General features: G+C 34.3%; 4 protein-coding genes and 1 long non-coding RNA gene across 6 annotated transcripts; 4 read left to right on the top strand and 1 right to left on the bottom strand.

Annotated features, from left to right (window-relative positions):
- The first annotated feature begins 2474 nt into the window (after positions 1-2474).
- Positions 2475-4903, top strand: LOC110704196. Its single transcript, XR_002507873.1, has 2 exons — positions 2475-3382; positions 4678-4903. It is a non-coding gene; the product is annotated as an uncharacterized LOC110704196 (long non-coding RNA).
- Positions 4904-8239: 3336 nt separating this feature from the next.
- Positions 8240-16495, top strand: LOC110704195. Its single transcript, XM_021881991.1, has 10 exons — positions 8240-8515; positions 10191-10364; positions 14000-14293; positions 14497-14604; positions 14729-15272; positions 15357-15598; positions 15694-15897; positions 16008-16100; positions 16221-16337; positions 16420-16495. Exons 3-6 carry the CDS (start codon positions 14096-14098, stop codon positions 15377-15379), a joined length of 873 nt encoding a protein of 290 aa, XP_021737683.1. The 5' UTR covers positions 8240-8515; positions 10191-10364; positions 14000-14095; the 3' UTR covers positions 15380-15598; positions 15694-15897; positions 16008-16100; positions 16221-16337; positions 16420-16495.
- LOC110704076 lies at positions 10684-12051 on the top strand. Its single transcript, XM_021881859.1, has one exon. It carries the CDS (start codon positions 10684-10686, stop codon positions 12049-12051), a length of 1368 nt encoding a protein of 455 aa, XP_021737551.1.
- On the top strand, positions 15733-16750 carry LOC110704074. Its single transcript, XM_021881858.1, has 3 exons — positions 15733-15897; positions 16008-16100; positions 16643-16750. Exons 1-3 carry the CDS (start codon positions 15733-15735, stop codon positions 16748-16750), a joined length of 366 nt encoding a protein of 121 aa, XP_021737550.1.
- A 3564-nt stretch (positions 16751-20314) lies between these two features.
- LOC110704194 lies at positions 20315-25329 on the bottom strand. 2 transcript variants are annotated; one of them, XM_021881989.1, is made up of 8 exons: positions 25152-25329; positions 24005-24267; positions 23828-23911; positions 23664-23723; positions 22381-23018; positions 22155-22291; positions 20667-20886; positions 20315-20581 (listed from the first exon to the last, which is right to left on the bottom strand). In XM_021881989.1, exons 1-5 carry the CDS (start codon positions 25165-25167, stop codon positions 22626-22628), a joined length of 816 nt encoding a protein of 271 aa, XP_021737681.1. In that variant the 5' UTR covers positions 25168-25329; the 3' UTR covers positions 20315-20581; positions 20667-20886; positions 22155-22291; positions 22381-22625. The 2 variants fall into 2 exon arrangements, with proteins under 2 accessions (XP_021737681.1, XP_021737682.1); XM_021881990.1 differs by having other exon boundaries at positions 22155-22274.
- Between the last annotated feature and the right edge of the window lie 1610 nt (positions 25330-26939).

Below are 26939 nucleotides of genomic sequence, written 5' to 3'. Positions count from 1 at the left end.
CCTAGAGAAGGGAGATTAAACACAATATTAAAACTAGAAATAAACTCAAGAAACTCAAAGCAAAACATAATTAAAATCAATGAAATCAATAACAACTAGATGAACTAATAACATAAACAAGAATAAACAACAATAAAACAAATAAATAAAACCAAAGGAAAGGAGAAGAGATTACTAAAGAAAGGATTAAAGAATGATGAAAACTTGAATTCTTGCTTGATTGAAACTTAAACTTGAGCAAAGTTGAATCTTGGAAGAAAATTGAGCAATAATCTATTTTTCTCTCCCTAAAAATTATCTAATCTAACCCTAAGAGAGAGAAGCTCTCCTAAACTAATTAAGAAAATGTAAATAATGGAATCCCCTTAATTACCCCCCCCCCCCCAAAAAAAAATGGGTATTTATCTTAAGCTATAGAAAGAAACTAAATAAGTAAAGAGAAATAAAATAGAAAATAGAAAATAAGAAAGGAAATATATAAGAGATAAAGTAAAAGGAAAAGGAAATTAAAAGAAAAAGAAAAACAAATCGGTCCACCCAAAACCAAAGTAAGACCCCATCTCATTCCCCTTCTTCTTCGAATTGAAGATGCTCTAAAAATGGGGAAAGTTGATCCCAAGCTTCACATCCCATCAAAACAATTACCCTTCAATTAACACCGCTCATTATCATCAAAAATCGGCATCAATAAATCAACACCATTCGATCTTCATAAGTAATCACGTGAGAAGCTCGTAATTGAACCCACATTTGCGCGCCCACGAAGACATCGCGCAGAGGTCGCGCAAAGCTACTGTCTCGACTATGATTTTGATTCCAATTGCGCGCTTTCTGACAGGGTTGCGCGGCCGCGAAGCTCCAATCAAATTGGTTGCTGCAATTGCGGGCAAATGGTGGTTGCGAATTGGCTTGCGATGCGGTTTGGGTAAGGGTGATTAGAGTTGTTATTGCGGGTGTTACGGTGAAGTTGGGTGGCTGCAGCTGCGATGAGGGAACAGGGGATTGTTGGTGGGCTGTTGTTGCGGGTTGGAGTCGCTTTGTGTGGAGGAGATGGTGGCAGAGGTGGTGTGCTGTGAGGATGGATTAAATGGGGGTCTGTTGCGGGGTGTTGGTGGTTCAGGTGGTTAGGGTGGCTGCGATTTGTTTGGTGGTGGTTCAGGGTGGTAGATTGGAGGAGGTAATTTTTGTTGCGGGTTGTGGTGGGCTGATAGGTGGTGTTGGTGGTTTAATTGGTGGCTGACGGAGGCTGCGGTGCGTGGTGTTTGTGGTGTTGGTGGTTTAATTGGTGGCTGAAGGAGGCTGCGGTGCGTGGTGTTTGTGGTGTTAGTTGCGTTGCTGTTGTTGTAATTGGGTGGAGGTGGTTGAGGGGGTTGTTCAGGTGTGCAGATTTGGGGTTATTGGTGGGCTGAATTGGGGTTATTGGTGGGTGTTGTTGGTGGGCTGTTTTGCGTGAGGGCAGGTGCTGGTTTGGTATGGTGGCAGCAACAAGGAGGTGATGAGTGGTTGTGACTGTTGAAAAGCCTCGGCTTGGACCTTGAACTCGAGCCTACACACAAACAAACCAGAGGGTGAAACCGAGACAAATAAAATAAAATAAAATAAAGATAAAATAAAATAAAAATAACTTAAAAAATAAAATCAAAAGAAGTAAAATAAAATAAAATAAGAAAATGAGAGAAACTAGGAATTATTAACTAAAAATACGAAAATAAACTAAAAACTATTAAAAACTACTAAAATACTCAAAATAAAGATAAAAGACGAGAGTAAGCAAATAAAAGAAATAAAGAACAAAATGGGCTAAATTATTGTAAAATAAGCCGGAAAGCGACTCAATAAACACCCTAAAAGTGACATAAAAATCACTTATCAGGGCCATTAAGCTAGCCCAAAGATCAATTGTCATATCTAGCACCAAACATTGACGTCCCTATAGAATGAACTTATTATCTCCATAATAGTGATCCTTGATATATCTAGTAATTGCACTTATCAAAGACATAACTCCTTCACATAGTTATGTTAGTTACATACATATACTCATTGTGAAATATTGTCGGTTTTAAAAAGTTGTTCTGTTACCGCAAACGTTGGGTCAAGCATGAATATCCGACTTTGATCACCAAATTGTTTCTCCCAAACCTGATGTAATACCCGAGATTTTAAAACTTAATTTATTATACTCTAATTTTATTTTATTAGCTTAATTAAAGTTTAATTTATATTTTACCAAGCATGACTATTTTAGTCTTAATCTTATTTTATGATTATATTATTTCAGAAGCTAATTATACGAAGCAAAGTAATTATTTTAAAATGTATTTTGGGTTAATAAGTCATATTTTTATGTTTTGTCAAATATTGAAAGATTTGCATCAGGATCTTTATTTTTACCCGAGATAGTGAAATGGCCATTATGTCCTTGCTCGCAAAAGACAAAGCTTGCCTCTTCATTTCACTTCCTATCTTCACGGCTAAGCAATGAACTAGCTTAGTCTAGTTTTGCTTTCTTGCTATTTGTCGCTTAAAATTTTATGATTATCTTTAGCAAACTTGGTCATTATCCTTTCTTTCTTCCTAGCAGCAAGTATAAGAATAGCCATAAAGTTCGACGGCTAAATTAAAAAACATCACTAATAGCTTTATCACAACCACCGCCACCCCTACTTGTTCAAGGCGGTGCCACCCCTCCCTTGCCGTTGACAAGTCACCCCGACGCGGCCTCTGATTGCAGCCCACTCTTCTTCTTTCTCCATGTTCGTGATATATATGTTCTGTTCTTACGGAGACACAAGTGGTCTTTTAAAACCAAGTTCTTGAATTGAACCTACTTCTTTTCAATATCACCAAAGTGAGTTTACTTTGTTACTTTTAATTTTGGTTATGACTCTTATGAGAATGATTTCATACTTTGTATTTCACTATTACTTTTCCTTGATAATAATAACATGAGTAGTACCTATGTTATGCTATTTTATACTTGTTTATTTTCTAAAATAATCACTTGACATAAGAAATGATTTTACTGTATTTCGTATGATAAATCCTCTAAAATGAGTCTTATTAATGCTTTCATACTTAAATTATTAAAGAGATTAGAGTTTTCAATTCATTTACTCTACTAATATGAATAGTAGTATGTAGTATCTTTTATAAGTAGTTCTCGTTTTACTCTGAATCATGTAACAGTTGTTTTATTCTATGAAAATAAGTTTATATTTGTTTTTATCAAAGATTTTGAATTAAGACGTTACTAATGAGTATTTATTATTATTGGGTATGATCAAATGAGTCATGACAATGAGGAACTAATGACGGAGGTTGAGAGTTCGTATAATGATTATTGGAGAATGAGTGAGATGATTAAAGATGATCAAATGAGGTAACCATTATGTCTAGCAATTGTGTTTAGTCTCGTATATGTAACTATTATGTTTAGCAACTGTGTCTAGTCCCGTATGTGTGACAATTATGTCTGGTAATCATGAATGCACCTGTGTAATCATGACATGTTTGACATCTTAAATGGCCTGTTACTACATCATATGTAAGCCTATATGATATGTTTGACGTGTTATGATTTAAAAGTGTGTTATGTGCAAATGACATGACATGACCTTTTATATCCTTGTATATATTTTTAATGACTTATGATATGATAAACACGTTTATTAATGTATTTCAGTCTTCTGATTTATATGAATGCTTTTATATATGTACAATGTTTTATTGATTTGTGGATCTCTCGAAAGTATGTTAATAATCTACGAATAAATTGTTAAAAGGTACACAACATGATAAATGAAAATGAAAGTCCTAGTTCGTCTGGCAGTATATGTTATGTTTCGGTCATGCAATGCATGTACCCATGGGGCACCAGCCCAACTATGTCGAGCACCTGCTCTATGTTATGGGCACCGGCCGATCGCGGAAGACGTTTCGCCATGTCATACTGTCCAGCGACTAGCATGTCCACCAAAAAGATTACGAATACATGAATTTTATTAAAGGACTTAAGAGAACTCACAAGGATACTCTATTGATGAGTTTTACGATGTACTGATATGTACGATAGTTCATAAAGATATCTTAACATCATACAAGGTGATAAGAATGCTATGAACGACATGTATTTCTAGTTATTTTATTAATTTATAAAATATGTGTAAGTGAGCTGTTATGTTAAGCCCCTGTTAAATGTTTAATGTAATGATTATTTTATTCAATTAAGTGTTATGAATTGATGATTACGATATGTGTCAATGTGCTATGAATTTTTATGAAATGTAAAGTTGTTCTGAAATGATTTAAAATGATACGATAGATGAAACTTTTGTCGGCATTGGAAAGTGAACTGAACGTTGAAAATAGGCGAGTTACAGGTTGAGGAAAGTATGTTAATGAAAGGGGGAAACATTCCCACATGAATGAAAGTTATGTTACGTCCAAAACATGTAATTACCTATGATCTTACATAAAGGGAATGATCCTTGCCGACACAGCTTTTAAAATTAATGATGTTAGATTATTTCTGAACAACTATGTATGTTTGATATATGCTCAAATGATTTTGAAAGAAAAACTGTTTTACAGGCTAGAGTAATGTTACTAAGTTTTCAACTCATTTTTGGATTTTCCTGTGTTTTCTCTGTTTACTATTTTTATGGATAATTACAGGGATAATGATGACAGAGCTGAAGTTAATCTAAAGCAAAGGGATTAAAGGAATTTATTTAGTTTAGGGATTATGGAATCAAGGCTTATGTATTAGGGATCATCGAGAGCTGAGATATATTGATTATTTTATTACAGTAAGGAAGACTGGAGTTGTATTTTTTTTTATTGAATATTCTCATTAAGGAGTATGTTTATTTGTGGGCCCATAACCCACAGGTGGCTATGAGATTATCTATATATAATTGATTCCGCTTAGTATGATGAGTAAAGAATGGTTTATCTATGGTTAATTAATCCGCTGCGAATGACAAGTTATATACGGTCCGGTGACGCCGATTAAAAGTCGGGGCGTTACATTTTCATATAAGATTGCACAAGTCCTAACATACTGCATCAAAAATCATGTGTGTTAAATTAATATTGTTAATTAAATTATGTTTGACACGTATAAAGATGAACTTTAATTGAAGCTAACCTGATCATAAACCATGCCATTCTGATGGACAATTTTTCCACAATAAACCATCTTAACATAGTCTCCTCCGCATTTCATGAATGTGTGTTTAGAGCTGTAACAAAACATGTACCTGTAGGGAATAATTTCAAGCCTTTAAAATCCCACTAGCTTGAACCCCACTGTGATCATACACTAAAGTACGGTGGCGTCCAAAAGGGAAGAAGATAGAGCAAAAGAGTCGCCAACAAGTTTTTAAGGAACTTGTAAACCGTTCACGAGGTGAAGGTTACACCCCTTAACGATCCAAGAGATCGTCAACTCCATAAGGTCATGAACCAAAATAGGGTCTGGGGATGATGGTACAAATCCAACCTAAAAGAGATTGAACCTGCCTTAATAATAGGCCTCTACTTTATTTTGCTCATATTCATGTGCGCTTTCTGATTAACATACAATCAATAGGATTAACCCTAAACCTGTTTAATCTATTTTGGTTGAATATAATGCACAAATAAACTATTATTGGCGATCACTTGAATTTATAATCACAATTAATCCTAAACAATATTATTAATTATCTTATTAAGCGCGATTGCAAGTACAAAATTCCCTTTAACATGCAATAAAAAGTGATCAAGCAATAACAAATAAAATAATATGCATATCAAGCAACATAATAAATAATATCAACATCATTAATAATAATAATAATAATATCAATCATAATCATAATCATCATAATCATGTTAAATCATAGCAAGATCCTAGGCATGATACTAACAAGATTAATAACAAACCCTAGCATGTAACTAAGCATTAAAAATCAAATCTTTAACCCTAACATGATACTAACACGAGTAAATATTAGGAAGAGAATAAAAGGCATCATAGCAATCATATTTAATATTAAAATTAACCTAGACATGATACTAGGAATCATAATAACAACATAAACATGGTATCTACATCATAAATCAATTAAAGTACTTACTTGGATGTTTCGTACCTCTTTCTAATAACAAAATACACGCGTTAGTAACTTCAAGGAAAATAATAATCAAAACAATTAAATTAAATAATTGAAAAGAGAGATATGGGACCAAACCCTCAGAAATTAAAACCTTTCACGTTTAGGGCGAAGGCAACTTCGAATATGGCTAGGTGTTTCTAGATCTTGCGAATGCGGAATTTTGTATGTGAAAAGCGAAGTTTAGAAAAGAATACTAAAGAATTAATATTATTGAAAGTTGATGAATGAAAGATGATGAATGAAGAGAATTAATGAATGGTAATTGATGAATGATTTGTAAAAATAAAGAGAATTGATGAGAATTGATGATAATTGGTGAATAAAGAGAGTTGATGATCGATGATGCTTGTTGATGAATGAAAACGGAGTTTTTGATACGATATTTATAGAGAAAATCATCCAAAAAAGATAATTTAACAAAACAGAGTCTGAAGATCGAAAAACAACCTTGGCGCCAGCCCTGGCTAGTTGGCGCCAGGACCAGTGGCTAGCGTCAGGCGCCAATGGCTAGCGCCTGGCGCCAATCCTGGTTCCAGGCGCCAAGGCCTGGGGTTGGACGCCAAACTGATTTTCAACGCGTTTTCGAAAATCTGATAAATTTCCTGTACTAAAAGATAAAATAATATAATTCCAATCGAAAATGCTATTTGATCTTGATTAAAACTCTGAAAAGTCCTAATTGAAATTAAGAATGAAAAGAACCTTCTAGAATGTTCTAGAAGACTAAAACCATTCCTAATTGCATTAGGAATGATAAATCATATTAGGCCCTCCCCTAGATCATTGGGCTATACATAAAGCTCAAACCGGACCCAGTTTAGTAAATTTGCCATAACTTCCTCAATACTCATCGGAATTGGGCTTATAATATATCGTTGGAAAGGTCTTTGCAAGCCCCATTCAATTACACCACTATTGGACCCATATCATGGACCAACCAAACTGTATTGGCTGTTTTCTTAAAATAAAGTTTTCAAATTCAGGGAGAAGAGAAAAAAAATAAAACTTTCCGCAACACTAGACCTTTCCACACTTTCGTTTCATTCGATTATGATTCGACGTGAAAGGTACTCATCACTGGGTTTGGTTTTGGGGAGACACAAATGGGTGTCTACAGTACCCAAACTCTAAGTAAAGTCCAAGTTATCTAAAAGTTTATAAAGTAATAATATATGTAATTATGTAACTTGTATAAACACTCACTCATCATGTGTGAACCTTGGTGAGGCTATCGTCTTGTTCATCACAAAGTGATAAAGTAGTTCAAAGTACCTCCTTATACACTTAGGCCTCCATTTTATTACGTAAGAGGCTTCCAACAAAACCGGAGCCAACTGCCTACGCTTTCTGCTTCTCTCTGTCTTCTTTTTTAGTATCATGTGTTAAAGCTTTGGTGAACTTGTGTAGTGGTGTGATAGGTTCCTCTTCAGAAGAGTAGCCTATGTAGTTGCCGATTTCTCTAGGTTGCTGAATATGAACCTGACCACTGGAGGCCACCCCTACTTCACCAGTGGCTTGACCAATGGAGGCCTCCCCTACTACACCAGGGGAGGCTACCTTTACCTAACAAGCGGAGGCCACACCTACTTCACTAGTGGAGGCCACCCCTACCTGACAAGGGTATGAAATAGACAACAATATCAGTTGTTTGATATTCAAGTATTCACTATCAAAATAAGGTGAATATTATTACATCAAAGTATAAATTCCAAATACATGAAATGACAACCCAAGAAGTTTTAATGACAGTATAAAAAGTTTAAATATTAAAAAGCAACTACGAGAGTACCATCACTGATGGACTTACCATCAGCAGGCTGCTTGCACTACTACATAAACGAGCAAATGCAATGGTGTTTAGCAACGGTCAAAGGCTAATGCAACATTTTAAAGCAACGGTATAAGCTAATGCAACGGTTTTTGCAACAATCAACGATAATGCAACGGGTTTTTGCAACGGGTATGGCTAGTGCAACGTTTTAGTGCAACGGTAGGTAAAATAACCGTAGCATTAGGCCTATTTAAGAATATAAGAAAATTAAATAAGATTATAAAAAATTTCAGTAACCCGCCACTTTACTTTCTTTTGTGCGCTATTTTTTTCCCCAAATTTCAAAACCCTTATTTCTCAATCCTCAGAGCTACACTATTTTTCCCCAATTTTCAAAACCCTTATTTCTCAAAGAATCCAAAAAAATCAATAGTGTGAACACCGCATTATTGTCTCAAGTTCTCAACTCATCTCCGTTCTCAATACTCATTCTCAAATAGATCTCTAAACATCAACATTTCTCCATTTGAAAGTTAATTATTTGGAATAGTATTGTCAGGCTGCTACTTGAGTATTACAGGTTCCAATTTTCTTCAAACCTTTATTTCGTTTGCCAATTTGCATGCACAATTCAACTAGTTTTTTTTTTTTTGAATTAATTTATGTTGTTGAAGTTGATGCTCATCTAAATATCTAAATTTTATACCCTTAGATATATTAAACAATTTAATAATTTTTTTTCCTAGTGGATTATACTTTAATTTGATTTGTACCCTCTTGTTAGAAGCTGAAGTAGTACTAGTTGGTAGAAGTTGCGTGATTTTTTGAGCAACTTTTGCAGCTAATAGTTCTAATTAAATTAAAGATCTTAGTTAGAAACAACCAAATTTTAACTATTAAGCCCATATGAAAGAAACTCACGGCTCAATGGTATCCTAAATTGTAATCTTACAAGCATTGGAGCTTAAAGTGGTGGATTTGTTTTTTATTTATTTTTTTGGTAAAATTAGTGGTGGATTTGTAATTTTTTTGGTAAAATTAGTGTTGGATTTGCACTATTTTGGAGGAAGGAAAAGCGTGATATACTAGGAAATTATTTTTTGCTTATATTTTTATATTTTTTTCTTTTAAATAATAAATTTTATTGTTAAGATACAAAATACTCTATCATCATTAACTATGAAGTTTGTAGATACCAATATATATTCTGTGGGTATTGTCATGTCCTATTCAAGTAGTAGTTGGGTTGTCATTTGACTCTGAACCATGTTGATAGAACATAATTTATCAAGGGCACTAAGCTATATGGCTATAACCAAACCCAATTGTTTGCCAGTTCTCCTAAAATTTTACTATGATTTACAACATTGGATGAAGTGAAAAATATTTTAATATATGTTTAGAGGAACATGGCAATATAGTTGTATTCAAGTTATTATTACTACTTGGTGGATTGAGATTAGTACAATAATTTTTACTACAACAAATGAGAGAGATACGGATATACCAGGAGATAAGAAATCTGCAACAGAACAAATGAACACAAAAGGCAGACCAATTCCTGTTTAGGATGCTGTTTTGCAGGCCAAAAACCCATACTTGACCGAATTTAATTTGCTTTAGGAGATCATAGTTATTTAAAGTGTAACATATTTCAAAAATTCATATTACATGGGGATTGGGGGTGGAGGATGTAATCACTCTTTGAAATAAGTTGTTTCTTGGTGTATCACCTCTCTACACTCGTATTTTAGTAGCAATTGAATGAATTGAGAATTTCCAAGGATTTTAATTTTTAAAGCCCTTTAATTACATAAGAGCTTTCATATGGTCTTGAGGGAGGCCATCACTCAAATGAAATGGTTATTGAATAACCCGTTGGAAGGACAAATGTAACTTCTACACCTATATATATTTACACTGTTTTTCTATATTGTTCTTTGTTTTGCTTGACTTTATGACAAATGATTAAAAAGTTAGAGTTTGAAAATTACTCCCTCCGTCATCCCTTTTTTTTGCCCTCATAGAGGTGAGATTAATGAGGGACAAAGTTTTAATTTCTTACACCGTGCTTGCATAATGATCATATGAGCTACTTGTGTATTAGTTGAGTGGCTTCAATCATGTGAAAGACAACTCCTTTATAGTTGGATTTTAGCCTCTGTACTTTATCCTTGTTAAATTAGTTTATTGAAACCATTATATTTGATTGGTTATTTACCCATGATTTTTTTTTGTGTGTGTTGCATGTACAGGTCTTACATAGGAAAAATTCAACTTTTCTCCCTCAAAATTCAAGAAAAGTTGTAAATCTGCACTCCTTTGATTATTCTTGCTGCAAAAGCTTTATCTTTTGAGTGTGTTAAGTATTATTTTCCACCCTTCGAATGTCCCTGGTGCAAACTCATCAAAAGAACAACACCTCGCAGGTTTGTGTTCCTTTATTTCTATCTCGAACAATTCATCAATGTGTTAATCATATATATTACGAATCATGATGATTACTTTTATATTAATGTGATATCTTAAGTGTGTCTCTACCTGCGACATTAACTTGTTTATAAAACTATGATCTAAACTAGTACATTAAAACTGCTTAGAACTTCCATACTTACATGCTCTTACGAAATTGTTACTAGTATTCACGTATTATTGATATGTTGGGGTGCTTAATTTTAATGTTCCCTCTTTTCCTTGATTTGTTTCTTAGTGAATTTTTTTTTTTTGTCATATTTTCTAATTAGAGTAATGGATAAAAGAAATAAAAAGTGGTGGACATTTCCTAGATGGAGTGATGAATTTGAGCACGGAGTTGATGAATACATTGAAAACACTTTTGCATCGAAGTCTCACGGAGATGAAATTTATTGTCCATGTGTAATGTGTCTCTACCTTTATTGGCATCCTAGAATTGTTATTAAACAACATGTAATTTGCAACGGGTTTGCTCCTAGAACAGACATACTGTCAGAAGCATGGACAGATAACAAACGAGAAAATGTGATAGTTGACAATAATGTATCTTTGGACCCGAATGATGACATAGAGGGGTTGTTGAAAGATACTTCAAGAGAGGGTCCAAATGAAGATGCAAAGAAATTTTTAAAGCTTGTTGAAGAAGGCCAGCAAGAGTTGTACACGGGCTGTAAAAAGTTTACCAGACTTGCCTTTACAATTCGTCTGTTTGTTTATAAGTGCGATTTTAAGCTCACCAATGTCGCATTTAGTGCTTTGTTAGAACTATTTAAGGATGCTCTACCTGATGATGCAAAGCTGCCTTCTTTTAATGAAGCAAAGAAATCTTTAAAAGTTTTAGGGCTAGACTATACTAAGATTGATGCATGCCCTAATGATTGTATGTTGTATTGGGAGGAAAATGAAAATGCAACAAGCTGTCATGTTTGTGGTACCCCAAGGTGGAAATCAAATGATATGGAGAATGTGGAAGGAAAGACTCATAAAATTCCTGCAAAAATTCTAAGGTACTTTCCAATAAAAAAAAAAAGGTTGCAGAGACTATTTATGTGCCAAGAGACTGCCAAGTACATGACTTGGCATGTAAATGGACGTGAAAAAGATGGGCTTTTACAGCATCCAGTGGATGGTCAAGCTTGGAAAGACTTTGACAAGTCGTATCCAATGTTCTCTGAAGAGCCTCGTAATGTGAGGCTAGGGTTAGCCACTGATGGATTTAACCCATTTCACACAATGAGCATTGTACATAGTACATGGCCAGTGATTTTGATAAATTATAATTTGCCTCCATGGATGCTCATGAAGCACGAGTATTTGATGCTGGCATTACTTATTCCTGGCCCTTTATCTCCTTGCAATGATATTGATATTTATCTACAACCATTGATAAAAGATCTTAAAGATTTGTGGGAATTTGGGCTGGAGTCATATGATGCTTCAACTAATGAAAGATTTGACATGCGAGCAGCTTTAGTGTCTACCATTTCTGATTTTCCAGGTTATGCAATGTTGTCCGGTTGGAGCCAAGGGAAAATGGCATGTCCATGTTGTCATTATGACACAAATTCAAAATGGTTAGATCATAGTCATAAGTGGTGCTATAGGGATCACCGTCCATTTCTTGAACTATCTCACCCTTAGCGCCATGACAAGAGAAACTTCAATGGACAAGTTGAGGAAAGAAATGCACCTATGCGATTGACGGGCATTGAGATCCAGGAATTACTTCGAGATTTTCCACATGAGTTTGGAAAGAGGAAAAGGAAAAAGCCAGATGAAGATGTTCCGTGGAGAAAGTTGCCAATATTTTTTAACTTGCCTTATTGGAAGCATTGTACTAATCGCCATAATTTAGATGTAATGCATATAGAAAAGAATATCTTTGATAATATCATTGGGACATTGTTAGATATATCTACCAAGACCAAGGATGCTGTCCGTGCTCGCCGTGATCTGAAAAAACTCAAAATTATGCCAGACCTTCAACCTATAGAATTACCAGATGGTGGTGAAGAAATCCCAAGATCAAGCTTCTGGATGACATTACCTCAGAAGCGTTTGTTCTGCCAGACCATTAAAAATGCAAAGCTTCCACAAGGGTATGCTTCCAATATTGGTCGTTGTGTGCAGGTTAATGAAGGGAAGATCACAGGCTATAAGAGCCATGATGCTCATTTCTGTATGCATTATTTGCTTCCAATTGCTTTGAAGGTAACATTACCTAAAGATGTTGCTACTCCTTTAATAAGGTTGTGTCGTTTTTTCAAAGGCATTTGGAATAAAACTATTAACCCCTGCGATCTTGACAATCTTCATTCCAAGATAGTTGAAACTCTTTGTCAATTGGAAAGGATATTTCCACCAACCTTTTTTACTGTAATGGTTCATTTACCCGTTCATTTAGTTGAAGAAATTAGGCTTGGTGGTCCTGTTTGTAGTAGATGCATGTATGCAAGTGAGAGGTATCTTCATGAGTTGAAGGATGATGTTCGAAAGAAAGCTTGTCCAGAGGGGTCCATGGCAGAACAATATTGGGCTAAAGAATGTCTAAGATTTTGTGCTAGATACTTAAATTGATTAGACACTCCTTCAAAGGGTGTCAATCATAGCAACTCACAACCATTCCTTCCTAGTGTTGGTAAACCTACAAGGAGAAAAGGAAAGGCCACAAAGAAGAGCCAGTATGGGTTTATGATTGATCATAATACATTGGCTCAAGCGCATACATTTGTGATATTCAATTGTAATAGTAAGGATGTTGAGAGATACATCAAGTAAGACATATTTTCTTACATTTTATATGTAACTAATATCAAAGACTTAGTACTAAGATTCATCTTTTTTACTATTATAGTGAGCATATGGCACATTTAAGTTCTCATAGGAAAAGAAAATGGGATAGTGCTCATAATCATAGCAAGGAATTTACAGAGTGCAGTGGTTCAAACAGAAGGTTGCTTTAGAAGAAGTTGTAATCTCTGACCATGTCAAATGGTTATCACAAGGGCCTTCTTATGTAGCCAAAAGGTACACCGGGTACTTTGTCAATGTTTATCATTTCCACACCATGAAGCGTGATGCCAATTCTTCTTGTCAAAACCATGGAGTTACTTTAACAGCTCTAACACCTAGTTTTGCCAGCAGCAAAGATCAAAATCCCATTTTAGGTGATGTTGCTTACTATGGTTCGATAGAAGATATAATTGAGATATCGTACCATGGTCATTTTAGCGTCGTCTTGTTTAAATGTGTGTGGTTTTATTCTGAATTAGATGACGACTTTACTTTGGTTAACAAGAATAAGACTATTTGCGGAGGAGAACCATTTATCTTGGCATCTCAAGCACGCCAAGTTTTTTTATGTAGAAGATCTAACTAAGAATGGATGGTTTTTTGCTGTACATAACCTTCCGATGGAACTTTCTGATGGTAGGAAATTTGAAAATGCATATTTTCTTATTGAAATATGCTACTTGTTATGTTATGATATTGTCTTAATTTTCTTTTAGTAGATGGTATTAAATTTCCTTTTTGATCTTATAACCATGTTATATAATAATGTGTTCCTATTTTTTTTGTTAATATGCAGATGAAGGCGAATAAAGCCAAATCTATTCCTCAAACTAAAATGTTAACAGATTATGAAAGATAAAGACTACAACAGTTGAAGAGAAATGCAGAGTTGATGGTAGCTCAAGGAAAAGGAAGTTTGGCAACCCAAATATATGATAAATCTCAAGCATTTGTAAATGCCTGTGAAGTGGTCAACACATGGGAAGACCATGAAGTGTTTTCAGATGAAGAGGGTGATGGTGAATACATACCCGAATATGAGGGTAACGAGGATGAAATTTATGCCGTGAACAAGAAAAGAAACACCAAGGTTAGTGTCAAAAAAAGTTGTGAGAAAGTATAAAGTCTGTTATTTTTCTTAACAACTAATAGCTTTGACTTTTTTTTTTAATTCTTGTCTGCTCCTTTTTTCAACCTAGCAACCTGTTCATTATTGCCTGGGAATAAAACCAAAAGACTTTAATTATCAGATTAAGAAAGAAATTAGTTGACTGGAAAATTGTTTCCTTGTAGGACTCCATGACTAAGTCGGGTTCTATGGCTAACTTCATCAAGAATACTTCAGAACATCTTGCAAAAAAGCAACATACACAACTTCCAGGAAAGATAAATGCATCCAAGGTCAGATTGTTACCATATTTCTAGCTATATATTATTGTCTTCTTTTTTTCCTAACGTAATGAATATTATTGAATTAATCTAGTTGATAATAAATGATGAATCATTATTTCCTGGGAATAAATAGGTTTCAGTATCCAAGTTGGGTTCTATGGCTGCATTTACTAAGCAAATGTCAGAGCATCTTATAGAAAAACAACCAGAAAATCAACTTGTAGAGATGGACATTGCTGAAAATGATCAATGTGTCGAAAAGAACCAATGTATTGAACCATTTGGAAATAGTTTACAAAAAGTTGTTGATCGTAAAAATTTGAATTCAATGAGAAAAAATCAACAAAGAAGTGAACAAAATGGAAATAACCAACTTGGAAAACATCCTTCCAAATCACAACAGAAGCAACAACAAAAGGCCTTTTGTCGTCCAGGGTCATTGTCTGCATTTCGTGAGCTTCGGAAAAAACAATCAGGATGTGTACTTCCCGATAGTCAAATGGAAAATCCATCAACCCATGAAGGTGAATATGATTGCCTGCTTACATCAATTAATGAGAATGAAGCAATTGAAAATGAACCACAACTTAGAGACCAAGAAAATGTGGTTATGAATAGAAGGGTTGAAATTGGACATGAATTGCAATCTCAACCAGTAGTAGAAAGCCCAGAAAAAGGTAATATTGATTATTTATTTATTTATGTGTTGTTTGTTAACTTACTGTTATTAATTAATTAGCTTACAAAGTTGCTCGTTGCAGCTCCCACAATCAAGAAGCATTGAGGGCCGACAAAATTGATCAAGGTCCATGCTCGTACAAGAGAGGAACGACCTTACCTTATTCTCAATCGAATTGGGCAGCCAATTGGACCCACTTCTGAAATTGTCAAAGAATTTTCTCAATTTTTGGGAACAGTGGCTAAAAATTCAGAGCTAGCCCCACTGAATTATGTCAACTGGAAAAGTCTTCCCACACATGATAAAATATGGGACTATGTGCAGGTATTTCTATATATAAATTTTTTTTATCTATTACATTGATAAGTGGTTGGTTTAAATTTGTACTTGCTTAAATAGCATTTAATCTTTTGTTGTAGGAGAAATACTTGGTGCCTGAGGAAGGAAAAAAGTGGGTAATGGAGGCTGTTAACTACGCTTGGCGTATCTATAAATGTAGGACAAAACAAAAGTACTTTTATGCATTTGCAACTAATGAAAAAAGAAGGGCAGAGCGTCCAAAAACATTGCTAGAAACATATTTTGAAGACCTTTTAAACTACTGGAATTTGCCAAAAGTTCAGGTACATATTGTATGTTTTAGCTATTGCTGTACATACCTTTTAATTTTTGCAATTGCAGTACTTGAGATTATTTTCTTTCTTTCTTTCTTCTTTTATTTATAATTTCATAGGAGGAAAGTGAGACCAACAAAAGAAATCGTGAAAAGCTTGATGACATTCACACTATGGGTCCAAATTCGTATGCAATATTACGTCATAAATTGGTAATCATTTGTTTTAACTCTATTTTCTTAATTACGTCACAAACATGTTTTTTTGTTTATTTTTTTACATGTTGACTTTTTTCGCTTCTACTATGATATGGTTCAACTTTTTTTTTGTAGCAACAAGAGGACCCAAATAAGAAAGAACCCTCCTAAGCAAGAGTTTATAAAGAATCAAGGAAAAGAAATCCTAAGAGGACATACAAGACAAGCTTTGGGAAAACGAAAGATAATATTGTGAGTTTATGTTATTATATTCTTGCATATTATTTCATGAATAACTAACCTATCTCTAATCTTTGTAACTTTTGATTCCAAGGAACAAATGGATGCACTAGAATCTGATCAAGAACATGAAGAAGATCCCAACACTACGGATCCCTATTATAAAGTGAAAAAAAGCTGAGCATAATGGACGTGTACGCCTCTTTGGGAAAGGTGTGACAAAGAACGACTTAAAGAAGAAAGGAAACCAATCTGGGTATAAAATTCCAAAGGAAATTCTACAAAGTATTCAAGCAGAGTTGGTTCAACAATTGCAGGAAGCTAATCCCGAAATCAATATCAAGGTTCCTGAACACCCAAATGCATCTAATCAAAGGGATGCAACTAGTGATATGTCACAGGCTAATGACCACACTGGTGAATAATCTTGTGTTGGAATACACCTATCAAATAAGGTTATGTACTCTTATGCCTTTTTTTCAGTTTAAGCTAAAATAGTTCAAAATGTATAAAATTTATCTAAAAGTTAACTACGTATAAACTACAAGATATGATTTAATGAGTTGAAATAATTCTTGTTTGGGTCATGACGTGGTGACTTTATTTTTACTATTTGCAGCATGGAGAAGAACATGGTGATGGTTATCATTGCGAGGATGGAACATTCCTAGAGTAATCGAACATCTTTGGTGGCCTTAATATGCTATATAAAACATTATTGTGAGTGTCATATATATTTTCAAATTATTTATCCTATGTTACTTTTCTTTTCACCTTGATTGTCCATGGTTAAAATGAAAATTAATTGAATTGAAAAATAATTTACAACTACTAACACTAAAAAAAAAATTACAAAAATATATATAAGTGTACACTCTTATAATGGTGGAAAGTAGTGTTTCTTACTCCATGCTTTTGTTTTATTTATGATTTGATATCTTTTTTTTTTTTTTTTTTTTGCTACCCTGACTACTTTTACTCCCTTTTGGTGTACTAAAACTGTTTAGCTAGGCTCTGGGGTTACTATACCAATGGTAACAATTAAATTGAAACAGAAAAAGATAGTCTTTGGGTAAATTAGATAAACCCTAATTTAAGTTACTCATGTCTGACTACTAAGCTTAGTCATATTTAAGTATGTACTTTAATTTTTCTATTATTGTTTAAAAATTAAGTACTTACTAGAATGAGTGTTGAAAGTTAAATGTTTACTGGATTTAGGGAAGGTATGATCTCTTCTCAATCATACTTTAATACATCCTTAAATTCCACTGATATTCTTTATTTTGCTAATTTTTTTTTCTATTTAATATCAATATATTTTAAGATATAATATTATTGAATGCTTTCTAAATATTTTGTATTTACAGGCTATAACTCAAGAACAAACAAATGGGAGTACAATATATATTTAAATAATTTTTTGGTGGTGGATCTTTTTGTGGTTGTTGTGATAATTATTATGTGATCCGAAAACTAATGTAAATCGTGGTATCTAATTATCTTTTGGATTATATAAGTATTGTTGAAATACTTCATTTTGTAAATTGCCAATCTATTGGACAATTATGTAAATATTTTTGAAAACTTCTAATGAAAATGAAATTTTTATTTTCATTGATATACATTCTGTGTATTATTGTTTAGGGTGCAAACATCTCATTTGAAGTAAAAAAAAAAATTAGTTTATATATATTTATATATAACCGTTGCATTTGCTATAATATATGCATGTATACGCGCGCGCGTATGTGCTAATTAAAACTATTAATATGACTTTGCGCCAATGAGAAAATGCTGTTGCATTAGGCTTTTTTAACTATTGCATTAATTCTAATGCAAGGGTTTATTAAGACGTTGCTCTAGGCCCAAAGAACCGTTGGAATAGGGTCTAATGCAACGGTCCTTCACCATATCCAATGGGCCGTTGCGCTAGGTCTTCTAAGCCGTTGCAATAACTCTAGTGCAACGGCCTCGGATGCAACGGTCATAGACCCATTGCAGTAGGCTTACAGCAACGGATATTTGTCCTATTGCAACGGTTTTTTGGGGTTGCATTTGCTTGTTTATGTAGTAGTGTAGCTAGTCTCTAAAGGCTCCAACATAATATGTTTACCATCCAAGGCAGACTTTAAACCTTTGAAAATGGATAGAGTTTCTGTATCAACATGTTTAAGGTATTTTTCGACATCCTCAACAGTGAATGAACCTTTCCGTTCCAAAAGCACTCCCTCCGGGTTGTTAAACATATACTTCATCAAACCAACAGGGACTTCTTGATTACAAGGTGTGTAGTTTATTGCAGCCAATATCCCAAGACCTACTTCTTCATCATCACCATTGTCATTTATATCCAAATCTTTAACCGTCACCTGTCATTACAAGGCAAGCATACCCTAGGTTAATTTTGTAGCATACCTATATAAAATGCATTATACTGATACTGTTACTATATGAGGTTATACTGTCAGAATAGTCCCATCAAATGTACATGATAGTCACATCATGTATTGATAGTCAATGCATGTATTTGTCAGATAACTCACATATATTGTCAGAAAAGTCACATCAAATAAATCTTGTTTTCAAATTATCTGATTGATTGTGGTCCATTTTATACCATACTCTTAAATCATTAACTAAATCAGCATTAACTAAATCATTATTTGAAGTACTACATAACAAACACTTTCTTGTAACTTTATTTATTTCCAACTAGTTGTCAAAATGTCTAAATGCAAAATTATGGTATAAAAAATTATCTCCTTTGATAGACATCAAAATTGTGTCAAAAAATTATGTCCCAAACTTATGCTATCAAAAAATTATCTCATAATGGCCAATTGTAAAAAAATTCTATAAGCCATTTGAGACAACTTGTTTTTACAACTATGCACCCATCAAATGTTATTTTACATCACAGTGAAGGGAAATGAGAGAGTTAACGTGCTGAGGGTCACCATGCACATGCACAGGGTTCCCTTGGTCAGGTATACACTCCTCAAGTATCTCCTTCGCATTTGCCTCCACTTCATGATTGCCAGGCTCTTGCTCATCCCCTGTGAGATATTCTGAACCCGTATTGTTAGGGGTGAACATGGTTTGGTTTGGTGCGGTTTGAGTCCAAACCAAACCAAACCGCAAAATGCGGTTTGGTAAATTTTTCAAACCAAACCAAACCATATTAGTATTGAAACCAAACCAAACCAAACCATAATAATACGGTTTGGTGCGGTTTGGTTTGCGGTTTATGATGTGATGATATTTTTTCCTCAAATAGTGTCAAATAATATTTTATTAATTTATAATAAAGTTTAAATAAGTAGCCCAAACGGATTAAATTGTACTACAAAGTTACAATAAAAATAACAATCAACTAATCAAGTGTTAATACATAATAAAAATAATACGTAACAATAAAAAATATTCATATGGATTACTATAAAGTTACAGTAAAAATAACAATAAACTAATCAAGTGCTAATACATAATAAAAATAATACATAACAATAAAAAAATTCATATGGAGTACTACATTATAGTCATTAATTATATAGTATTGACCATATAGTTTTTATTTATTTTTCATGGTTTTTTTTATTTATTCTTTAATTTTTTTTAATATATAATATGTAATTTTTTTATTTAAAAATTATATAAATTTTATAATATGGTTTATTGGTTTACGGTTTGGTTTGGTTTATAATTTTTGCAAAACCAAACCAAACCATAAACCATATTTACAAAAAAATCGAGACCAAACCAAACTGCTAAAATACGGTTTGGTCTGGTTTGGTTACGGTCCAGACCAAACTGTGTACAGCCCTACGTATTGTAGCCGTCCCGTGCATCATGAAATTTCTCAATGTCACTATCACTATGAACAACAGGCTCATTAAGGTCATGTAGATAATGGTGCTGCACCTCAGGTTGGAGATGGGCATGCACCTCTAGTTCAACCACTGGTTGTTCCTCTAGAGATGTTGGTTGCACCTCAAGTTTGAGATGGGAATTGACCTGTGGTTCAACCACTGGTTGTACCTCTGGTTGGACCTGGACCTGCTCCTCTGGCTGCTTATGTTGATCGACCTCTAGGTGGTGAGGTTCAGGTGGAACAACTTCATATTCTGGTGGAACAACCGTAGCTTGCTGACCATGAGTGTATTCATGACACTCCATGTTAACTTCAAGTTCACCATCAAAAGGTTCCTCAAAGTCAGCAGCATCATGATGATGATCTACCTCGATAGCATTCTCTACAATAAAGGGTAAAATATCAAGATTTAATAGAAGAAATCATCACTTGAAATTAAATTTTTGACCAGCAATTGAATAATTTACCTTTTTTCTTCTTTGGCTTTCCTCTCGTATGTGTCCTTCTTCATTTAACAGTTGCACAGAGCTTTTCCAACTCGTCCTCGGTGTCCTCAAAGTCAGAGTCAAAGCCAGACACCTCATCATTCCTTCTCCTTTTGAAATGCCTTCTAGTCGGGAGAGTGTCCATTTCTCGTTTTGGGTGGTTAATAAGTATATCGTATGACACCTCCTCCACGGTAAAGCGCTACAATAAATGACAAATTATTAGTATAAAACACATCAGCAGAAGATTCAAATGCCTAAAAAGAGAAAACAAATGACATGGAAGGTGTGTGTGTGTGCATCCTGCACTATAAGAGACTAAATTGGGAAAATCTATTAAACACCTCTTGGAGCTTAAAAAATGCTGCTCAAACTTATGGGCAATACTCATGCTCCTGACACAATAATAGAATTCCTCAAAGTCAGTAGCAGGGCCTAATTAGACAAGTTCTAGTGGAGTATTGTTTTAAAAGTTTCCAATTTCCAAGCCAAGGAAAATGTAATTTGGCATTTGACAAAGCACTGGCTTAAATTGCAATAGCAAGATTTTACTCAGATTATAAAAAGAAAAGAGGTTGTCTCACATCAGTCAATTGATGGAATCCTTAGGGACATAAAAAAAATGGACAGTAGTGTCAATGTTCAAAGTGAATCTGGGCTTTGGCATCTTTATCTTGGGTTGGGTCTTTGAGCATCAGATCCAGCTGGCAATAAACAAGCCACGGAAATATAGGTAAAATGTAATCAAGGTGAAAAAAATCACATTTTTCTCTTTTAATCTATCATCTCATCCACATGTAAAAATACACTTTGAAACAGTTACCACACTACAAGTTCCCAGCCTTGGCTATTAGAACATCTTCCCCCAACATCTTTTATCTCTCAAGGCATAACACAAGGTGATCAGCTTTTTGAGCAAGTGTTGCAGTTATCCTAAGATGAGGTTTTGTACCTATGTTTCAGCAAGTGCAGCAGAGACAAATGGGCAATTCAAAAAGGGTATTCATGGGTTGCAACTCAATCAAATGAAGCCTTAATTGAAAACTTGGGTCTAAGATTCATCATGCATGGAACTCTATTCAAGGATGAATCACTTCAGTAGATATGCACATATCACCTCACACTTGTAATACAAACTAAAATTGTTGGTCTAGAGAGGAGTTTTATGTTAGGGTTTTATGTTACAGAGCAAAAGACCAAGCATAGACAGTGATTCTATTTCTGTATGAAGTAACTCTAGAACAATAGCAACCTTTAAAAGGACTTGAACCAAGGCAGTGATTCCTTTTCCTTAGAAATATGGTTTCATGGTTAGAAAGTGATTCTATTTCCTTAGAAACAGGGAAGAAGAATGCACTAAGAGACAAGTGTGCCACATGTTCCTATCTATAAAAATGCTCTAAAAATATAAAATGTTATAAAGACAAGTTTACTCTAAATCATTTAAACAAAAATCTAATGCACACTTACCCCAAGTTTCCCATAATCATGACTCTCTAACGATCTTCCTTTTCTGCTTTCTTCATTTCATCTGTGGTCTACACTTTACTGCGTGGGTAGACATCCCATTGTACTGGAATCCTTTGAAGTCTATCCAAATACAAGATCTTCATTTCATTTGTAGAACATGCATCAAAAACTTTTAAAAAATTCAGGATGAAAAATTAGTTTTAAATTAAAAAAAGCTTACACCTACCGCCAAAAAATATGTACAACCTCCAAGACAAGGTGCCCACCCTTCCGAGTAGAACCTCTTACTGAAACCATGTAGAGCGTGGAGCAACTCTTCCAACACTAGAGAACACCAGTCATACGTCTTTGGTTTGAGAGAAGCTACGACAATCGGGTGCATTTGCTTCTTGCTCACTCTTTGACAGGATGTTGCACAGAGAATGTTAAGCAGTAACAGCACAAAAACCTGCTTGAACTCTTCCTCATCATCTAAAGGGCCTCAACTACGTTTAATAGAGTGGTCCTATAAATACCAGAAGTGTCGTGCCCCATAGGTATGCTGTACTTGTCATATAAATAGGCTTCTAAAGCCTCATCAACACATTTCCTTGGAAGAGGTTTTTTCCCCTTTGGAAGGCCAAGAACCCACCGCACTTGGGCTACGTTCAACCGAATTTCTTTTCCATCGACGGCCACCAGAGTTTTATTCTTCACATCAACTCTGGTAGCAATCCAATATGACAAGTTCCGTGGGAGACTTTTCCCAGCATAATACAACAGCTTTCCGAACCCCATATCAGATACAATGCGCCTCTTGGTAGGGTTAAAGGAAGCAACAACCCTCCCTAAAGTCTCCATGGCACAATTGACATTCGACATTGTCTTCAAAATGGAAAAACAGAAGAAAATCAACAACTTAAAGGATTAATAAGACAAACAAGACAGAAAAAAAATGGAGAGAGCATACTAATTTGTTGAAATTTACTAAATGGAGAGAGCATACTAATTTGTTGAAATTTACTAAATGGAGAGAGCATATAAGCATTTAGTAAATTTCAAAAATTTTTATGTATACTAGGATGCATGTATCATGACTATTATATTTTAATTTAAATAGAACTGATGTATTCAAAGAAACAACTCTAAATAACAAATGTACTATATAAATCAAACTGTATTAGCTAATGTTGATTAATCACTGACTTTTGCTCTTAATGTTGATTAATAAGAGTTTATCACTTAAAACCTGGTGTCAGCCCCTATAGGTTAAAACAATGAAAAGAAAATATGTATAGAAGCATCCCTCTCCCCTTCCAAGGAAACTAAGATATTATCACAAAATAAATCAAACTTAATAAGTAAATAATATCTTAGGTTTTAATATTAAATCTATGCTTTTGAGCTTTCAAGATTTCATTAACATTTAATAAGTGTGCTTTTTTTACTATGTGAAAAAAAGGTTTAGTTACACTTCCAGAATTGGAACTGGAAAATGTAACAAAATAGAGAAAATTAACATCAATTCACCTTCTTGTGCTGATAATAGGTTGCTATTACTTTGCGACCTCCCAGACTTTTTGAATTATCCTATTAGAATAAACAAAAGTATAAGAAAGAGTTAGCGTTCATCAGAATATAGTATCCAAATATATGCCTATATAAAAAACCTTACAAATAAAACTTCCACTCACCACATATACAGCAGGATCAAGTGCCTTTGTACCTTGATAGGATTTATTTCTAGCTATCCGACGATTGGAATTCAGGCTTGGTTCCTACACATATCAGCCATGTAATGTTGCATTGTATAATGTTGAATTATAAATACTAAAACCAAATTACAATATTAAAGTACAAATAATCCATACACTTTCATCATCTTTGTCGGTCAGTTTTCCCTTCAACTTTTGCTTCGCCAACCCTTTTTCCTTTTCCTTTTTTTTTGCCTTCGCCTTCTCTTTTAACTCCTTGCGAAGGGCAACAACTTCACTCATCATGCTTTCTGAATCTGCACTCCAACCTTCCGATTCTAAATCTGACTTGGGACTGAAGTCAGAATCAGATTCAGATGTAGAAGGTTCCTTGTCTTGCATCGCCTCCAGTACCTTATGCTTTTTTGATTGTCTTCTCCCTGCATGCATAGGGATATGGATCTTTAGCAAGAATTAACATTATTATTTCCCTAATTAATTCAATTGAATTATTAGCATCAAAAGATGAAATGCTTCCACAAGAATAAAAAAAAGTGAAATGCTTCCACAACTCAGCACATTAGCAGAAAGTGGAATCAATATTCAAGAATCTGAAATTACAATATGTACAGCAGTACAGATCACCAAGGCACGGATTGAAATATCTACAACCAATAATAGCATATACAAGATCAGAACTTGGTTCCTTAATCAACTACAAGAACTTCGTCCCTTGGTTCACCATATACAAGATCAGAACTCGGTGAAATTTGCTGATATGTACCAAATATACCAATGTAAGCACCCACAAAAATTTGTTGATATGTACCAAATATACCAATGTAAGCACCCACAAAATGCCAAATTGAAGGGATCGATATCAATTATTGGCTAAGAAAAGAGTACAAAAATATAAATTGAAGGCATCCATAAGAACATAGCTAAAAACACCCCCTGCACCCTCAAAAACAGAGCAACCCGCAAATAAACACCCATTTTCGCACCCATCACCTTCCCAAAATGCTAGCCCCCAAAATTCGAGTACTTCAACTTCGAGTCTATACTAATTCAGATTATAATTTAACTAATTTAGAGTATAATTCAACTAATTAAAACTAAAATTCAGCTAAACCCTAAACCCCAAAATCCCTAAATCCGCATAACTTTAAAAAAATTCAAAATTTATCAGCCCTAATCTAGAAATTCACAAGTCAAACACAAAGAACATTCAATCTACAGTTAAACCCTAGAAATAAACACCAAAATTCTCACAAATTTATAATATAGAACTTCCCAATTTCTAAATTGAAAGTGAAGGACTAACCTTGTCGCTGCTCCATTATAGAAATGTTGATAAGCTTGACCGGAAACTCGAATTAAAGAGGGGCTTAGCTTAGAGAAGAGCTTAGAGAAGGAAGAAGAACAAGAAGAACACACAGTGGGAGGGAAGCCGCGAAAATGGAAAACCAAAGGGGAATGAGTAACGAGAAACAGGAGTAAAAGGTTTTTATATGCGTATATATATATATATATATATATATATATATATATATATATATATATATATATATATATATATATATATATATATTGTATTTGCATGTTGTATTTTTTACCATCATTAAGTGTGAAATTCCAAGGATGCCTTGTGCTGGTCCAACACCTTGCTGGGCTGAGCCAAGCTCAAGATAAATTCAAGTTTATCAAATTTAGAAACATTTTGTGTTTCTCAAGGGGTAGCATTGTACTTTCATCTGGGAAAGTAAGGGCAAAGATGACATTTGGGGAGGACACTACTAGGTGACTCTAAGTGACGACTTTACCTCACGTTATCTCTCTCTTAGTCTCTTCTGCTAAATTCTCTATCCTCCTTTAATTTCTCTATCCTCTTCTCTCCTCTGATTTCTCTCTCCTCATATGCCATATCAGCTCAATTGCTCTACCATACCACTCGACCATTGGAGCTGGGCAATTAGTAATGGTAAGCATAATCTAAAAATGGTAAGCTCACTTATATATATAGAATTAATTTTTTTCCAAGAATGAAGTTGTTCTTAGCTTTCATCTTCCTCAGCTTTAATGGAGAACGAAACATGCACGTACCTACTCAAGCATCGATCTTTAATGGAGGACGAAGATAAACCTTACCCTTTAGGGTTAACCATACCCTTAATTTCACCATTTTCTCTTAGGGTTTTCGTTTAATTGGCAGTAGAGCTGCCGGAAATATGGTGGTGGAAATGGTGGTTAAGTTCACAAGCTTGTTGACACTGTTGAGTTCACAAGCTTTGTTCCTTCATTGTTAAAGAATCTCAATCTAATAATCTAGGAAAGTTTTTTTTTTTCCTTGGTTCGCTGGCAACTAAGCAGAAATATATTTTTGATATCACTTTCCCAGAATATGAGGCAATGTGTTTACGAGATTGTCATTTGATCAACAAAAAATGTTAATCAAATTGATTAACCCGACCCTCCTAATTTTTAAGGTAGCCGTTGAAAATAAAATCTATAGTTTTAATAAAAAATATTGATTTTTATATGTAACATCTAGTCAATCGCTAGTTTACTAAACACTCATACCTAAATTATTTATCTTCACACCTACAACTTGTTGATAGCTAAAAGCTACCTACATAGCTAACAACTACCTTCACAACTATATTTAATATTGTCAAACACGCCCTAATACAAGTAGCTTTTATGGGTACTAGCTATCACTAGGGATGATAGTGGATCCAGACCCGACCCAGATTTGTGGATCCTTTTGCACGGATCTGGGTCTTCAAATTTTGGATCCGGGTCAGATCCGAATCCTCCTGAGAAAAACGGATCTAGATTCGGGTCTGGCCCCTAGACCCGGACCCAGGTCCGTTTACCCGTTTTTTAATTTTCCTATTGAAAAAACTAAAATTTTTTGCTTCTTTATTAAAAATGTTGATGATGTTAGTAATGATAAAAATTAGCCCTTTCAAAAGATGAATTTTGGTACTCATATCGAATACATCATCGTTGTTTTTTCACATGCTCATTTGTAACATCGCACTTTTTTCGTTGTTTATAATTTTTATTTTAAAATATAAGTGTATAAGTTGGTTATTTACTTTGTATTTAT

This window comes from Chenopodium quinoa, unplaced genomic scaffold, assembly GCF_001683475.1.
Source record: "Chenopodium quinoa cultivar QQ74 unplaced genomic scaffold, ASM168347v1, whole genome shotgun sequence".
In the NCBI taxonomy this organism is placed as follows: Eukaryota; Viridiplantae; Streptophyta; class Magnoliopsida; order Caryophyllales; family Amaranthaceae; genus Chenopodium; species Chenopodium quinoa.
This window is presented reverse-complemented; position numbering and strand designations above follow the sequence as displayed.